Here is an 18,887-nt window from a genome sequence, read left to right as displayed (position 1 = left end):
AGAAGGCACCTACATTTGGAGTGCACACGTATTCTAGCCTTTATGGTAAATCCACTGAAACGGACCAGAGCGAGCTGACAGGCAGGTTAGAGACTTTATCCTGTCAGTTTGTCTCTTTACAAAGACAAGTGTTGCAGTATGAGAGTCCTCCCTGAAGAGAGGCTGTGAAGTCTTCATGTTACGCCGTACGAGAACCACATACAACATTATATCAAACCGGGTCGGACCGGATGAATTTAGCGCGAGGAGGAAACACATGTGACAACGTCCGGTTTTCAAAATAAGGCGTCTGTACAGGATGGAAATAAGATTAATTGGATTATATTCACAGAAAGTATAAAACATATTACATGTGTCCATTAACAGTAAATGGACACATGTAATTTACTTTAACCGCTATAGTCTCCCCAAATCCTTTAGGAAACACTGAGTACAAAGCACATTTTGAATATTTAATTTATGCAATGGTAAAAAAAGGCAAAATGTAAAAAAAAACGTGTTCGGTATTCGGGAAAGTCTTTCATTAAATTCTGTTTCGGACAAGAATTAGGGTCAAACTCCACAAGGTGGCTTTAATCTAATGCACTAACTCAACATTTCATTTCCTCCAGCAATGTTTTCCAGACTGCGTGTGTGAAGACGCCTACAACAACACCTACGCCTGCGTCAGGACCCTGGACGGTGAACAGAACCTGCAGTACTGCGAGTTTGCAGACAGCGAGGTACAGCAGCACTGCGTTTGATGTATTGGTGACACGCATGTATGTCAGTAAAAACAGATGTGGAGCTCAGCGTCTGTCCTCCGTTGTGTCCCCCAGTCATTTGTAGAAGTGTACAACCTGACGTCGGACCCCCACCAGCTGGAGAACATCGTGAAGACGGTGGATCCGGCCGTCCTGCAGGCGATGAACCAGCGGCTCATAAAGCTCCAGTCCTGTGCGGGCGACAGCTGCCGTGACATCAAGTGAAGAAGAGGCTCCACGAAGCTGCCACACATGGACCTCTTCATACTCACATTGGAAGGTGGGGCTGGTTATATAACAGAAAGGCAACTTTTACCACAAGTATGATAGTTGGAGAGGCCTTTTCTAAACAAACAATGTTTCCTACTGTGAAGTTTTGACATGTCACAGTCGAAAAAGCACAGGGTGAATAATGAATGATGGCTGAGTTATATTTAGCTGCTCCAGTTTCAGGGGCCCGGTTTTGTGCATGCTGGCTGCCTGGGACGCTCAAATACAACAGAGGCTTTGTTAAAAGGAGAAGTTCCACATTTTGGGAAATACGCTAATTCGCTTTACTGCTGAGTGTTGATTCCTCTCATGTCTGCTGATTAGCCTAAATTGGCACAAATGATTCTGTTAATTCTTAATTAATAACACTGCAATTAGCCCTTGAAGTGCTTATTTAAGCTTAAGGGTAAATAAATTATTCCCTTTCAAGCTAGATGAGAAGATCGTTACCACTCTCGTCTGTCTATTAAATATGAAGCTGCAGCCAGCAGCTGGTTAGTTTAGCTTAGCTTAGCACAAGGACTGAAAGCGGGGGGAAACAGCTAGCCTGGCTCTTTGTTGCAGTAACAAAATGTGACTACCAGCAGCTCAGTAATTAACACGCGACATCTTGTTGTTTTAATCTGTACAAAAGCCAAAGTTTGTAAGTGACACATTGCCGTATTTTGGGGGGAAAAAGCATTTTTACACTTTTGTACTTCTACACGTTTTCGTATGGACCCTCAACCAGAAATCAAATTTCCCAAAATGTCAAACTTTTACTTTAATATCACCTGTGGTCTTCCTACTATGACAAGTCAAAATGTCTGCTGTGAAAAATATAAATTTTCTTCTGAGCTGTGCTCAAATATCTCATACTTTATTTTCTTTTAAGATAAACAGTTCGTATTGTGCAGATTGGAGTTACTCTACCACTCTGTCACGTGTCTCTGCATAAAAACTGCACTATAGACTTCTGTTCTTCACAATGTTGAAGGTAAAAAATGCCATCTGAACAATTTACCAGTCACAGAAACACAAAATGTTGCCAGTATGTGTCAGATGTGGAGAATAATAGTTACACAACCAAAGGTTTATCATCTCTAAAGGAATAGTTTGACATTTTAGTAAATATGCTTCTTTGCTTTTAGATGATAAGACTGTTACCAATCTCATGTCTGTCGCTTCCATTAAAAAAGCCATCACCAGCAGTCTGTTAGCTTAGCTTAGCACGAAATAATAGTTGGAAAAGGGGGGGAAACAGCTGGCCTGGTGCTGTTCAAAGTAAACAAAATCCACTCTGTCAGCTCTCCTAGCAAAATGTTTTTGTTTTGCTGGAGTCAGTGGGCTTGAATTTTTTTCAGCATTTTAAAGGGGTGCGTGACAGAAAACCAGCTGCTGGCTCTTTTTACATATTTAACATGATTAGTATCAATCTTCTCATCTTACACTCAGAAAAATTTCCCAAAATGTCAAACGGTTGCTTTAAGGTGAACCTATATAGCATACGGCTCTGTTCTTTTTAATATTTTTGAATTCAAGCTCACACTTTTATCTCAAATGAAATGAAAGTTAAGATAAAAAGTTAAAGTATTGCTCCAACTCTGTGCCTGGACTGGCTTTTTTTAAATTCTAATCCTGACGTTTGGTAATTACAAGATTTGAAACTGTGTATTAATGATGACATTTGTGAAGATGGAAGAAGGGCTGTGTTCTTTTAAGATGTGTTGGTGTTTTCTAATTGTGAGGGAAATTTTTACATGGCAACATTTGAAATGAACGCTTTAATCCTGTATGCCTTGTATTTGCACTGACGAGGCTCGTGTGCCTTTAAACGTGAATGTATTTGCACTGTGAGGAAATTAATAAAAATTTAAAAAAAGTCAAACGAAGCTTTTCAATGCGCTTGTCACGTGGATATTTCTAGGAGGTGTCACACAACAGAGCACATTTAGCATTTATCAGCAGTATAATATGGAGTTCTACGCATTTTAAGTGACATTAACTTCATACGTTATATTATTATACAACTGTATTCTACTGTATTATCATTCATTATCTGTTCACACACCAGCCAACACGTATGGATACCTCACAGAAGGAGTTAGTTATTGACAAATACATTAATAAACACTTACTCTGCTTACAGCTACATTATAGTGAATTACACACGTGTATTAAATGTTTATAAACATGGTGGTTTAAAATGGTGTTATTTTCCTTTTCTCATGAGGGTTGAAAGTTAATGTACAAGATAAAACCTGATATTTAAACAACTTAAGTATTGTAAAGGACTCCAACAAGGTGAATTATTTCATAGCAAGAAAACTAGTTTGTACAAGTGATGTAACGGCCTCCGTGTGGTGGAAATGCTGTTTAAATATCTTCAGCCTGGCTGCTACAAGAGAATAAACTGTGTTTTTGGAATTTAAACCTCCATCGGTGATAAAGACACAGGTGATAAAATATGGGTTTATGACATAATATACTGTAAAAGAGTCTCCATTAGACGCCTGCCCCATTTATTGGCCTAGTGTGCCTACACATTTGATCAAATAAACACAGGTCTCAATTATAAGTCTGGTTTTTAGAGAAGGTCTTCAGATGTATAAAACCTCTTAAAGCCCACCAGGTCGCCTGCTTGAGCGAAGCTGCTTAGATCGCAAATACAAATATATAGATGTTGAAACTTTTGTCAGTATCGTTGCATGTTTTTAACTGAAATTTGGTTGGACCAAGATAACAGTGCAGCTGTCCTTATCGAGTCTACCCCTCCCAACTTCAGTTTTATGAGTGAAGCTAGAGTGCACAAGAGAGGAGGTGGAGTTGCCATTTTGTTTAATGAATCCCTCCAATGCAAAAAGATGTCTTTTGCTTCTTTTGAATATGTGGCTCTTCAGCTGAATTACTCTTCTCAAGCTATTTTTCCAAATATCTACAGGCCCCCTAAATACTGTGCAAACTTTTTTGATGACTTTGAACTGCTGTCTATAATCTCTGTTGACTTTGACTGTGGGGTTATTGTTGGTGATTTTAACATCCATGTTGACGACCCCCAGGACAGAGCGACTAAAGAACTGTGTTGTGTTCTTGATAATTATGGACTGAACCAACATGTGACGAGGCCGAAACACAATAACGGGCACACTTTGGACTCTGTCATCTCCAAGGGTCTGAACATTTCCAAGGTTGTGGTGACTGATGTTGCTCTCTGCGTGCACACAATCAGCGGTAATCACAAAACGGCATATCACTGAAAACACCAGTGAAAAATGTATTGACGCTTTCTCTTCAACACCCGCACTCTCACGGGTCTCAGTCAATGAGCTTGTAGATAATTTCAGTTCTAAAATTACAAATGTTATTGATGCCATTGCACCAGCCAAGGTGAAGGTGGTCTCTGGTAATAGAAGATCTCCATGGAGAAATACCACGCTGGTTAGAACTCAAAAAAGAGAGTGTCGAAAAGCTGAACTCAGGTGGCGGAAAACAAATCTCCAGGTTCATTATGACATCTATAAAGAGAGACTTTGCATTTATAATTTAGAGCTGATAAATGCAAGGCGGTCCTTCTTCTGACATCACCAAAAACACTAATAATGAACGTGCCCTGTTTGCTGCTGTCGACAGGATAACCAACCCTCCTCTGTCTGTAGCCTCTGAACTTCTATCCTTCTAACTTCTTTCTAAAAAGTTTCTAAATGCATGGCCTCAGATTTACTGAAAATTGTCAACATGTCTCTTGGGTTTTTCCCACAGGCCCTGAAAACTGCAGTCATTAAGCCACAGAGCAATCTAGACAGGTCACTAATGAGCAATTATAGGCCCATATCAAATCTCCCATTTTTAAGTAAAATCATTGAAAAGGCTGTTTTTCAACAGCTTAGTGCTTTCTTGGCACTAAATAACTGTTTTGATGTCTTCCAGTCAGGTTTTTGACCACACCACAGCACTGAGACGGCTCTTGTTAAGGTCTTCAATGACATTTAAACACTGACAGTGACAAAATTTCAGTCTTAGTATTCTTGGATCTCAGTGCTGCATTCGACACGGTTGACCACAACATATTACTAGACAGACTTGAAAACTGGGTTGGCCTTTCTGGCACAGTACCAAACTGGTTTGAATCCTACTTAAAGGACAGGGACTACTTTGTGTCTATAGGTAATCACACATCTGAGCTGACAAAAATAACGTGGAGTTCCCCAAGGCTCCATTCTGGGACCTCTTTTGTTTAACATTTACATGCTTCCACTGGCTCAGATTATGAAAAACAACAAAATGTTACCATAATTATGCAGATGACACACAGATTTACATAACCATTTCACCAGGGGACTATGATCCCATACAGGCGCTGAGTAACTGTATTGAGCAGGTCAACGCTTGGATGTGCCAGAATTTTCTTCAATTAAGCAAGGATAAAACTGAAGTTATTGTTTTTGGAGCCAGGGAGGAACGATTGAAAGTCAGTGCTCGACTTCAATCAGTAATGTTAAGAACCACAAATCAATCCAGAAATCTTGGTGTAGTCATGGACTCAGACCTGAATTTGAGGAGCCACATTAAGACAATTACAAAGTCAGCCTACTATCACCTGAACAATATATCAAGGATTAAAGGACTTATTTCTCAGCAGGACCTGGAAAAACTTATCCATGCATTTATCTTCAGTCGACTCAACTACTGTAACAGTGCAACACACTGCAACAGGCTCCCTAAGAAATCCATCAGACAGCTGCAGCTGATTCAGAACGCTGCTGCTCGAGTCCTCACTAAGACCAAAAAAGTGGATCACATCACTCCAGTTCTGAGGTCTTTACATTGGCTTCTTGTATGTCAAAGAATTGATTTCAAAATCCTGCTGTTAGTTTATAAAGCACTAAATGGTTTAGGGTCAAAATACATTTCTGATCTTCTGCTTCCGTATATCTGGAACAAACTCCCAGATAACTGCAGGTCTGCTGAAACTATCAGTTCTTTATTAAATTAAGACTGAAGACTTTTCTTTTTACTGATAATTTACACTGCACTGTAACTTTTACTTACTTTTACTTTTACTGAAAACTTGCCTTGCCTTACCTTACACTAGTCTCTCAGAGCCAGATCAAATAAATGATCCATAATTGATTTATTATTATAGTAATATTCATATTGGTTGAAATAAAGAATTAGCCGCATATTTTCCATCTTTGCTGAAAAAGAGTTTTGTGTGAAAGGATTTAAAGGCCTGTCCCAGATACAGGCACAGCGAGTTCAGTGACTGAAGCAAATAAATGCTGGGGCTATTGACCGAGTTTTTACTGTATATAAAACATGACGTAAGGTCAGATTGAGTTTTCACTGTAACTATTGAGCTACTGGGGCGCTTTGATTAGCCTCGACTTCAGTGCATTTAAAAACACGTTGACTGGACTACTGTGCAGATGCTTTACACACTAATGCAATAACTTCAGCACATGTCATCTTCTGCAAATAGAGTCATGTTCACAGCTCAGAAGTAACAAGGAAACCTCAGGAAGTGTTTCAGTCTGGCAGACTGACGATAACGCTCGTCCAGCCTGAGGAGGATCTAGGTGCGGGCATTGCAAACTATGTACCAGGCACTGGTTCATTTCCATGGTGATTTAGATCAGACCTATTTAAACCTTCTTTATTAAACTGAATTTCCTGATTTACTGAATTGAATTTTTAGATTTCTTTAAAATGATTACACAAACTTTAACCTTTCCACTGACCTAAAAACCAAGATGATAAAAGACGGACATCTTCAAATCAGAGTCGGTTGAAACCACACACACACACACACAATTGTATTATTTTTAATTTTGAGAGTTCATTTCACAAACGCACTGCGACTGAAAACATTTGAATCCATTTTGTGAACATTTAAAACAGAAGACGTCATCACTGTGACCTGAAGTCAGTGTTTCATACAAGAACAAAAATCCAAATTGTGGTATCCTTTCTCTAGACGAAACATTCAGCATCAGCGCCGCACATTTCCATCAGAGGTACTTGTACACAGCTTTGTCCTGCAGGGTCTGAATCTCTAACTTCACAGGGCATTTGTAGAAGTGCGACAGCAACGACTCTGAATAGCCTATTAAAAAGTAAAACTTCTGCGGTGGTAATTTCTGCAACATTAAAGCACACACTACGAGCATGTTGCCGCGCCTTTTGATCACAATCTCATTGGCCAGGCAGCTGTGGAAGGTCCCGAACATGAAGCGCCTTATGAACACGTCCTCTATGGTGCGTTCAGCTGCTCCCTCTTCTCCTTTGAGGTTACCTGGCAGAAACAGGAAGCAGAGAGTAGTCCAGAGACGTACAGTACTATCAGCCTCTAACGTTGACGTTCTCATCCAAGGTGAAAGGATTCATAAAGTTACTGAATGTCAATCTTTACACTTAACTGTTTTAAGTGCATGAGTACGTGCTCACTGATCCGTGCACCTTGAGTACAGAGAGTACCCGGAAGGTGCACTCATAAGCTGCACGATCATTAAAGTAGAAGTGCGTTTGTTTTGATTCAGTCGAACTCATGTGAGCAAACAAGCCGGCGTATCCACTACTAGTAAAAAGTTTTAGAAATCCCTATTTTTGTAGTTTGTATGTAAATGTAAGTAGCTCAAGTCCAGTGGAAAAACCTTAAATTAACTTTTACTTTTAAAAATAAAAGTAAGCAGCAAACTGCCCAAGTTAAAAATGTTTACGTCACCAAAACAGACATTTTCAGATTTAAAATGAACAATTAAAGAGTTTTATCAATTATTTCACTGTAGGATCAACCGATGACCAGCTGCTCTGTCTTCCTTCATTAATAATATAAAATATATATAATATTGTACAAATAAAGCTTCTGAGGGTGCATTACGAGGCTGTTCCAAGGTGTTTAGTGTAGAAATGTGTTTCAAGGCTTCATTCAAGACAAAGTTTAGGTCAGCAAAACTGAGAAATAATGTAAATTTCATAGATTTTTAATGCATCAATTAATGAGTTAACAACTTCAAGTTATTCTGCAGCAGTGGAAGCAAATGAAGCCTTAAAAGTTGATGCAAAAACACTTTTTAGTGAGCGGTCAAACGACGAGAATGATTCGCCCGGTTACACAACCCTTAAAAAGAAGAAGCTGTGATCAAAATGTTGGGATCGTCATTTGCAGTAAGTGCGCCACATCTGTAATCTATTTCCGACAACACCACCCTGTTACAAACCTCAGAAAGTCGGGGTGAAATATGTAACGCGGGGCGTATCGAAGCTGCCGAGTTGTGCTTTAACGCGCTCGGTCACACTCACTCGTATGCTGCGACAGCCATCCTTTGCGGTGGCCAATGTGATGAGGTGGAAGTGCTTCCTCATAGGTCAAAGGTCTGTCTCCTTTCCCCACTCGAGCACGAGCTGCCCGATTCTGGAAAATTAAAAAGAGAGAAAGAAAGAATGAACGTCAAGAAATAATTATCTTTGAGGTCTTTGTTTAGAAAGTCTCTCGTAAAGAAAACTGATAAGTAGACAATGAGCCTAACTTCGAAAGCAGGAGAGCTCACTCGTGTTTAAATCTGCCCTCGTGCAAAAAACCCAAACTTCAGTCTGTACTTGCTTTAATCCAAATCAGGAGAGGGCGGAGACTTTTCACTTCTAACATACAGCTTCAAAACACAAACACATTTGGAAAATAGGGCTGAACGATTTAGAAAAAAATACTGACTCAAATTGCGATATTGGAGGGAATTATTATATCTACGTCATTTTCTCATCCAAAAACATAAATGGTTGTGGTGAGATTGTTGAGAAGATCTGCACCAAACAAAGATGTTTGCTTAAGTAATAATAATAATAATAATAATAATAATAAGTGTGTAGAATATGATTCGTAGGCAGGGACATCTCAGCAGCACGACAATATTTAATTTAAAATGGTATTTTGACACACATATCACCTTTAACAAATATTGCACCTCATGCGATTTGAACATCGCAGTAGGCTACACTGCGATTTCTATAAGATTTCGATAAATTGTTCATCCCTAGTGGCCGCCAAATTAAACATTTTAATTGTGTTAAGGCAAGACAGATTAATTAATTTAGTGTTTATTCTGATTTTTCCAGTACTGTATACTGTTTTTGTAAAGTGATTTATGGATTTCATTGTTGATATTGACGATCTGGAGTTTGGACCTTTGCCCGCTGCTCCTGAATTTATTTTGACTTGTAATCCAAGCTGGGCACAGTTATATGCATGACACATTATAAAAAATGTCATTCATTCATCCCAAATATTCTGTAACTCTGGGAGATACCAACTTGAATTATCAAACTCAGTCTGATAAAGCTTCCTATTTTCGCCTGAGCTAAACTTGAGAATGTATTTTTGCACAGGATGAGGCGCTTGGATTTTATCCCCCCCATCTCTGGCACTGAAAACACAGCAGGACAGGGTTATTAATGTTCATACGGGCATCTGACTTTTAAGACAGCCTATCCTTTTAAGTTACTTTATACAGCAGTCTTAAAAGGAAACACATTACAACAGCCAGATGGTTCACTGTGATGATGTCTGGAGCGCGGTATTTACCTTGCAGCACGCTGCAGTGACGTGGAGGGCTCTGCTTCCAGAGGAGCTGCACAATGAGCCGGACCAAGCCAAGGCTTTCTGCAGAGAGAACACCGTGAGGTTATTACGACTAGTGCTGAGGACAGAGGGCTTTAACATAAATAACCATTTCATCACCATCAACAAAAACTGATTAATAATCTTCGTAGAAATTATGACAGGGCTGTTGCTGTATTGGATAACTGGATACTCTTATGAGCAATTGGTGTAAAGTTATGTCCAGAGTCCAATTAACCCAATAAGGTGCAAAATGAGATGTGGGCCCATATTTAATACCTACTGTATCACTTTGTGGGTGATTAAGCACACGTTTATTTAGTAAAATGCACACATGTGTGCACAATGTAACTTCAAACATTTAACAGAGAACCCCTCTACAATTTGGCTTTGTCCTATTTACAGATTCAATATATTAAATTGCCACAAACTAATTACCACATTTGTTCATCTCAAGTCTTCTTGAGGCCAAACTGGTGGTCCACCCTTATTTACGCCAATGTCAATACTGTACACTTAACACACTATATGTTGTCATTTGTGTCATTTTGTGGTGTTAAAGAGTGACACAAGTATAATAAATAAATGCAGATAAAATATTTGAATACATAAAAAAGTAGATAAAAACATTTTGGTAATGAAAAACACTTTCTGTATTTTTACATGTTTTTATTTATAGTTCATAAAATCCATATTGTCCCAAAATCAGAGATACAGATACAGTGTTAGTTAGTTATCAAACTAACTGCTCAGAAATTCAATATGTGTGACGCAGCTGATAAAAGAAGTATTGATCTGTTAGATGGTGTTGAAAAGGAGACACTATTAACGTTAATAACATGACACTGTAGCTACCGGTAGGATAAACTGTTTTCTTCTAAACAGACACGCTGTCAAACTCAGAAAACAAAATTATATACCATTGTAAGACGAGTTTATCTGACGATAATATATTAATTTACTCACCAGCAGCCTCACGCTGCCTGTGCTGCTCAAGGACGCCGCCATGTTGTTATGAATAACACACTGCTGGGAGCTTAAATTATTCCTTTTTAATCCAGTATCGTTATAATTTTAATTTATAATCAAAACCGTAACACTGCAATGATTTTAACTCGAGTCAAAATGTTAAATAATGTTATTTCTCCGGGAAATTGAACGCGTGCTCGGGTACTGTTTATGCGACACTCCGGCATCTGTTTCCACCGGACGACCGTTAACCTGGACTAACCGGATGCAATAAAATAAAATAGTTGATAGAAATGGTAGCTTAGAATATATTGATTTTAGTAAGTATTAGTGCTGTTTAAATATACATAACTCATTATTGTATCTTTGTAATCATGTGTTTGTTTATTTGCGCCCGTTAATTTTGTGCAATCTTCCGCATTCGTCTTATTGTGCTCTTATTTTGAAAAACGGGGGACCGGACGCTTTATTATTGTTCTGGAAGGAGGAACACAGGCGTGAAGAATTGTTCCCCATCGAGCCCCACTTATTTACAACTTTATATCTGTTGACAGAGGCTGTTTGTGCAGGCTCGCGGGTTGTCGGCTGCTTTAAAGGTCGGTGAACACGGAGAAACGTTAGAGGCCGCGATGGCGTCGCCGCTGGAGATGACGGAGATGTACGACAACGCGCTGCTGGGCATCCTGCAGCACGTTGGGAACATTCAGGACTTTCTGCAGGTCTATTTTGGGTTTTTGTACCGCAAGACGGACTTTTATCGCCTGCTGTCAAGTCCCAACGACAAGATGGGCTTCCCCCCCGGTGTGGCGGAGAAGATGGTGCTGAAGGTGAAGTCTGTCAACATGTTAATTATTTTCAATAACATGGCAACGCGGTAAAAAAAGCGACTTCTTAAGTTAAGTTACAGTCTGTGCACCTGTACTGATATTGTTTGCCAGTAAACATTAAAATCTTACTAAGGCTACCGGCTTATTAGACACGTTTTTGTGGTCGTTTAACACTCAAAGTTTATTGTGATATTTACAAATAGATAGATAGAGAGGTGTTTCTATTATTCTGTCCACCCCGGTTACAACAATAAGGTTAGACACTGTATAACAGGAAAACTCCAAAATGACTGCACAGTTGAATCAACAAAATCTGCAAAACATTTTACGTTATTTGTTTTTCAATGTTTTGTGTGTGTCGTTGTGTGAAAAGAGAAATAGCTTCACTTAATGCATTTGCAGGCTTGGAAGTGATATACCTGAAACCAGTGCCAGTGATTCTGAAGGCACATTTATTGTAACACAAGCAGCGATGAAGGATGTCTAACTTCCCTTATTTCTGTTCAAAGGAGCGAGAGGATACAGGAGACTATCCTGCGAGTCTTTTCTCAGACAGCGCAGCCTTTTATAGGAAATCAACTGATCGGACTGCAGGTTTACACCGGGACAAATTACAGATTCAACTCTCATGTAATCTCACGACCACATTTAGATTTTATTTTTATGAATGTCCCTCTGCATCAGGCAGAAAGTTTGAAGTGGGATGCATTTATATTACGTCCACTTTCCCTAAAACATCTTTCACTTGGAAAATTACATAATGAATATAACAAACAGAATAAAAACAACGCTGATGTGCTGTCAGCTTCGGAGAAGTAACTCGTGATTTGACGGATCTGTTCACAATACAAAAACAGGTTTTTAATGGAAATGCAGATGCTTGTCAAACTGTTTACTTAAGATAAACATGTGGAGAAATTTCACATTCACTGCAAGGCAGACTGAGCCGTTAACACCTGCAGACTGACAGCCGGTCCAGCTGTGCCGCCGTCATCAGGAACTGAACGGGAACGGACAACTCACGTCTTTTAAAATGTTTCCTCGCTTCTTCAGTCCTCGTACCTTTTCCTCGCATTTGTTGCACCTGTAACCACACCCAAAAGTGACGTCCAAGGTCCTAGAGTACACATGTACATCACTGCAGCAAGGTGACAAGTGAAACTACTGGAGGTCAGCAAAAACAAGAGGTTCAGTGTGAAGTTACTCTATATGTGCTCCTCCAGGTGAGGTCAGATCCTGTGCTACAGTGAGCAGAGAGTCAATAACTGAACAGCAGCAGATAATCTGTTAAGTTCCTGCTCTCTCTGGGGGGAAAAAGGACATGAGTTTTAGTAAAATTCCTGCCTTGATCTGGGATAATCTGTTTTTTTTCTCTCTCTTCAGACATTTAAGCTGTTTGAGAAGGTGGCAGATCACGACAGGGAGAGACAGCTGAGCGAGCTGCAAAAGAGAGAGGAGAGTCGGTGTGTTCCCCCGGCAGTCCAGGAGCTGGAGATCGCCGCCGAGCCTCCAGAGGGGGCAGAAGAGTGCAGCACAGAGGCGGCACAGACTGCGAGCTCTCCCTCGGAGGCGACCATCAGCCCTCAGCCCGACAGCAGCAGTAGTGGCGGCGGCGGCGGCGGCCCGGGCCAGTCAGCTCAGGGAGGCCAGGCAGCTGCAGCCGGCACAAGCTCAGCAGAAAAGTGAGTTTTATTGTCTATTGAAAATGACGTTACATATTAGTACAATCTTGATGTATTAGCTCCACACAGGTGAGCGTAGAGATGGGACATGAGTGTGAATAACGACACTAATAGTAACTAGGATTTGGGATAGTATAGGGTTCAGCGACATCTCCTTAAATCAATAACACCATTAATTCTCACGTTTACCTCCAGTAACGATTAATAAACAATGTCAAGCAACAATGCCGAAAGATTCTCCAGTTTCAGCTTCTCAGTCGTGATGATTTGCTGGTTTTCTTTGTCTTATGTGATTTTAAACTGAACATCTTTGGGATTCGGACTGTTGGTTTGACAAAACTTAATGAATGTACGTAAATTGTCGTGGGCATTTTTAACCATTTTCCATGATTTTATGGACTAAACCATTTATCGAGAAAAATATTGGCGGATTAAACGATAAGGAAATGAAACCTTTAGACACTGGACAAACCACACATTAAGATTGTTTCCATCAACTTCAAACAAAAGATTTATTATAATTGTTTTGCATGTTCTTCCTCAGATTTGTTGAGTGATCCACTTGTTTGGCATCAAGTGTTTGTTCTGACCATAAAGAAAAGTTTAAAACCAGAATTAACCATCTGGTTTCTTCAACTTTCACTCAGGAGCAAAAATCAGCCTTTAAAACATAAACAAATAACAGATTGACATTTATCCAGATAATTATTGATGCCGAATGATATGAAATATTTTAGTGTGTCAACTCTTTTGGCAATATCGCCCAGCACTGCGCTAAACCTGTCGAGTGAGTAAAAACACCGCACAACACGCTGAACCACAGGTCAGTAAACACTGGAGCTGTGGAGGTAGACTACCCGCCAATCCCGCAAGAACGCCAACGTGTACTTGTACCAAAACAAACCTGGACGACAACCAGCAACTTGTTCTCTTTATATGCAGCGACATTTGTGCTGAAAAGGCAAAAATCAGGGGGGAAAACGCGAAGTTTGTGTCTGTTAGAGAGCTTGAGAGTAGATTCATTGTCCAGCCCTAAAACTGTCTAATTGGATAATAGTTTCTTTGATATTTTACTTAAGTTCCTGTAATCTGTTATGAGTGAGGCGTGAAACATTTGACACATCGTGGGTATGTTATTCTGGAGAAATCCAGTACCAGGAAAAAAAAAAAACTTGATACAGAGCAAACGACGAAACAGCAAGCAACGTTGCTAATATTAGCTAAGTTGTGGGTTAGCAAATTGTGGCTACAGTTGCTGCAGTAAGGCTAACATGAAGCTAACAGCAGCTCCAGACAGCGATACTCACAACTCTCCTGCTGCTACAGCCTTAACATCACAGCAACAGCACATCTTGGGGAACTAGAATGTAAGCTGGATGTTTGCAGGCGAGTCCATCATCTGTACATAATGTTGGCGCCTGGCTGTGTGCGTGTTGTGTTTCAGGGATCAGGGCAAGAATCAGTCCGACCCCGACTGTTACAACGGGGCGGTGAGGGAAAACTACAGCTGGTCTCAGGACTACACTGACGTGGAGATTCGCGTGTTTGTGCCCAAGACGGTTGTTAAAGGCCGACAGGTAAACGCAGTCCACTCCCATCACCTGACATCTTGGGAGCTCTGTTCTCATGTCAGCTGTGTCTCATGCTTGTTGTGGTCCTCAGGTCAGAGTTAGTCTGCAGGCCAGCAGCATTCAAGTGTGTGTGAGGGAGGGGGCCGAAGAGAAACACTGATGGAGGGAGAATTCACTCATAAGATCAACACGGAAAACTCTCTGTGGAGTCTGGAGCCTGGAAGCTGTGTGGTCGTGAGTGCACAAATATGATTTTCTCCATATGAATAACTTTTAAATCAACGCCTTTTTTTAATTTATTTTAACTCGCTGCGTTTGATTTCCAGCTGTCGCTCAGTAAGGCCTCGGAGGTTTGGTGGAACGCGGTGCTGAAAGGAGAACAGGAGATTGACATAAACCAAATTAACCGCGAGCGCTCCATGGCAACAGTTGACGAGGAGGAGCACGCCGTCCTGGACAGACTCACCTTCGACTACCATCAGAAGCTGCAGGGCAAACCACAGAGTCATGAAATGGTGAGGATGCAAATCGGCTCATAACACTACGAGGAACCAGGTTACTCAAGTAAACCAACAACAACAGCCGACCTTAGTTTGGAAACATGGATCTGTTATTTAACTGCTTTGTCTTAGTAAGGATGCATCGTTCTGTCATCTGATCTGTACTTTCATGCAGCTGCTCAGCATATTACTTTTCTGCTGTCTTTCAAAATGCCCGATGTGTTCTTGTAAAAAGCTTCAGTTTAGTTTTAATTAGTTGTTAAAGCATGTTTTCTAGTGTAGGTTAGTTTTTATTTTAGGGAAGTGCTTAGTTTTAGTTTAGTATGTATTAGTTTCAGTGTTAAGTTTTAGACCCTGTCCACACTACTGCGTTTTTGTTTTAAAACAGAGACCTTTTGCTACGTTTGCACTTCCCGTCCAGACTGAAACGGCGAAAACAAAGACCGAAAACGCTGGCGACCCCGTTTTCGTTTTAAAATTCCGGGTAGCGTTTTAGTTTAGACGGGCAAAAACGGAAGACTTTAAAAACGACGATGCAGACGCTCACACGCTTCAAGGCAGGATTATCTGTGATTGACAACTCGTTACCATGGCGACCTGTCAATCAGGCTAGAGTGACTCGTACCCTTATTGGGAGTCGGCTGTTCACTTTCCCTGATGAGTACATTTAGTTTTAAGCCTGTTGTTCGCTAGACAAAATTTATTAGCCCTGTTAAAATGACAGTTAAGGTGAATTACAGATGCACCTAGCTAAGCAAGCTAGCTAGCTCCACACACGGCCGTTAGCTCAACCGTCACGTCCAAATATGGTCACGTCTGGTGGCGCTGGTTGTAAAAACTCAAGATGGCGGCGCCCTATCAGCCAAACTCGAGGCTTCAAAACGGCCACAAACCAACGTGTGACGTCACGATGACTTCGACCACTTCTTATATACAGTCAATGCTTTTGTACCATGCAAACAACACTTATAGCAGACACTTGTACTGTGCATGCCGCCGTATTTACTTTGCAACGACTCCCAGTCTGTTTTCCGCTACCACACTCCCGTGTTACGTTCCCTAACAGTCCCAGCTCGTTATTGGTCCATGAAAAAAGTATGTGGTGCGATTCTTCGTCTGCATAACTTTATTCTTTCGCCAAATCTTCTGTAACTAGAGATTAGACCATTTGCTTCATGTTTACACCGGTACGTGCATGCCATGTGTACCTGAACTGGATGTGCGTTTTAATATAGAGGGAGATCAACTCTGATACGCAGCTAAAACGCTGCTGTGGACGGAGATCGTATTCGTTTTAGGACTCTGTTTTTAAACAAAAAAGGAGTAGTGTAGATGTGGCCTAAGTCTTTGGGACCCTGCCGCTTTCTCCCAACTTTCACAGCCATGATGCCAGGCAAGGGGCGTGGACTAAAAACTGGCATAGCTAAGAAATTGGAAAACAGACTGAAGACTTTACAATTTAAATTTATTTTAGTTAGATTTGCTAACAGACGGATTTAGTTAGTTTAGTTTTTTTGTAAAGCCTCGTTTTTATTCTATTCCAGTTAACGAAAATGTTTTTGTTATTTAACAATAATAACCTTGCTGGTTACGCACATACACGGCCAAGAAGCTGACAAAACCTACATGGGGAATTCAAGTTTCACTTTCACTTTAATCCTCCGTCCTGATTGGGGAAACCGGGTTCCTCCTTTAAGTGACATTGAAGACATCAGCTGACTGTCTCCTGGTTAGTCATTCAGACAGTGGTGACTTTAAATAAATGTTCCACACACTTCATTCAGACGTGACAGGACATTAATGTGATGCAAACGCTTGTGCAATATCCCAAAGTGAGCTAAAAAGGAATGATATCATCAAGGTTTTCTCACAGGCTGCATGCAGGAGGTGGAGGATTTAAAACTTGACTTAAGGAAATTTATCAATCCACTGATATATTTTTTTATAATTTAACATTTGATAGCAAATTCTGCAGCCTGTTTTAATTTATGTTGCATGATTTGCACTGGTGGTCAATTACAGCAAGTGGACTCACGCCTAGATGGCACTGTTGTCTTTACTAGCGTGAACGGTACCTGTTTAACTCGTCTTCCTCCGGGTCTCTCCACAGAAGGTGCACGACATGCTGAAGAAGGGCTGGGATGCTGAAGGGTCTCCGTTCAAAGGGCAGCAGTTCGACCCCTCCTTGTTTGACATCCCGCCCAGCGCGGTGCAGTTCTGAGCCACATCTTAAAAAAACTCTGCCAAAAATGAACTGAATCCTTGTTTACTTACAGAACTGGTTACAGTAAATTCAGCTTTTACCTGCCGGCTGTGGTGTTGGAAGTTGTCTTTAACTGTAAGAGCAGATTATTTTGTGGGAATCCAGATTGTGACGAGGATAAGTCATAATATCAAACATTTCTTGATGTTTTGGCAGTTTAAAATGATAAATATGTGTTGTTAAACTCTTATGCTCTTAATTTAATATACTCTGCAGTGCTCTAGTTTGTTTGTCCTACTGAGTGATTCTGTTTATTTTTATTTTTCATTCTCACACCAATCCCCTAAAATGTTGAACATTTAGTCGGCTCTCAGTACCCAGGTTTCCATCGAATGTAGCGCAAATTTTAACCAAATATCCCACAAATAGGCAAAAGGAGATGCAAATGAATGTGTTTCCATCCACTATGAGACCATTAGGTGTTGTTCACTGACCAAAAGCTGGTGCGACTAAAACCCGGGAGCTCAGCGAGCAATTCTCATTCATGCGAGTTCCATTTCCTTTATACGTCGATGTTTCAAACGGTGGAAACACGATGGACGTCAGACATTTCTGTTAGTTTCATTGTTAATGTGAGGAAGGTTCCAGCCTCCTCATCGCTCCACACAGCTCTGGTGTTTCCAGCTCTAACTGGAAGTTTAAGTCATCATCTACTAACTAAGTCTGTTTCCATTGCAGCTTTGCCTTTATCAATCACCAAACTCTTCAGCCTAAGCAAAATGAAATGCGCATAAAACAGGTGGATGGAAACACACTTGTTGTTACTGGGTGAATCGGTCACCTTCAAACTGACGACCTCGGCAAAGAGAAGTCTTCTTCGTTGCTCTTCAAGGTTTTTGCAGCTTCGGACTCCTCCTTTGGTCGTCCAAGGCCACGAACTTGTGCTCTTGGGTTCTTCTGTCATCTATCATAAAAACTTAGCAGATGGACAATATAACAACATCAAAAAGGACAGTCTGAGCTTCATCTGCCTCACAACCAAAAAAAAACCCTCAATTGTTAATAAATAAAAGAAATATCAAACATTAAAGTTCATTCTTGACCATGGAAGTAAAAGTTTGAGATAATGAACTCCTTCCGCTTAATGCCAGCGTGGGCGAGTACTCAGATCTTTTACTAAGTAAAATTATTATTTATCCCTGAGTGGAATTTGTTTTTGTTTTCCTCTGCATTTACCCGTAATTAGGAGCAGAAGCTTGGGGGTCAGTTCAGGGTGTTTCTCGGAGGCACCTTCGGCAATGTTCTGTGCAGGATTCAAAGGACTACAGGCTGGAATTGAACCTGGACTGCTGGATTTTAGCCTGTACACGGTGCATGTGCTCTTGCAGGTGAGCTAACCAGCACCATGTGTTCAGTGCATTGATATTGCAGTCGGAGAAGGTGGAGATCATTTTAATTCTTTTATACGCTGCTGGGTTGTGTTTTGTGAAAATTCTTGAGAGCAGGTAAACTCTTACTGCAGAGGAAGATCT

General features: G+C 40.6%; 2 protein-coding genes and 1 long non-coding RNA gene across 3 annotated transcripts; 2 read left to right on the top strand and 1 right to left on the bottom strand.

Annotated features, from left to right (window-relative positions):
• The first annotated feature begins 332 nt into the window (after positions 1-332).
• LOC119918594 lies at positions 333-2,884 on the top strand. Its single transcript, XR_005447470.1, has 2 exons — positions 333-722; positions 819-2,884. It is a non-coding gene; the product is annotated as an uncharacterized LOC119918594 (long non-coding RNA).
• Positions 2,885-6,798: 3,914 nt separating this feature from the next.
• On the bottom strand, positions 6,799-10,808 carry LOC119918593 (28S ribosomal protein S24, mitochondrial-like). The gene is made up of 4 exons (XM_038739367.1): positions 10,570-10,808; positions 9,568-9,645; positions 8,292-8,403; positions 6,799-7,284 (listed from the first exon to the last, which is right to left on the bottom strand). The coding sequence occupies exons 1-4, from the start codon at positions 10,609-10,611 to the stop codon at positions 7,001-7,003; spliced, it is 516 nt and encodes a 171-aa protein (XP_038595295.1). The 5' UTR covers positions 10,612-10,808; the 3' UTR covers positions 6,799-7,000.
• Positions 10,809-11,036: 228 nt separating this feature from the next.
• LOC119918592 (nudC domain-containing protein 3-like) lies at positions 11,037-17,461 on the top strand. The gene is given in 7 exon segments (XM_038739366.1): positions 11,037-11,399; positions 12,783-13,081; positions 14,526-14,658; positions 14,744-14,804; positions 14,807-14,886; positions 14,979-15,167; positions 17,263-17,461. Coding segments are annotated over 7 exon segments (1,071 nt in total). The 5' UTR covers positions 11,037-11,201; the 3' UTR covers positions 17,374-17,461.
• Positions 17,462-18,887: the final 1,426 nt, after the last annotated feature.

The sequence above is a fragment of the Micropterus salmoides genome, unplaced genomic scaffold, assembly GCF_014851395.1.
Source record: "Micropterus salmoides isolate LMB-PRFRI ecotype aquatic unplaced genomic scaffold, ASM1485139v1 Ms_hic_scaffold_2302, whole genome shotgun sequence".
NCBI lineage: Eukaryota > Metazoa > Chordata > Actinopteri > Centrarchiformes > Centrarchidae > Micropterus > Micropterus salmoides.
Note: the sequence above shows the minus strand (reverse complement) of the source record. Positions and strands in the feature narration are given on the sequence as shown.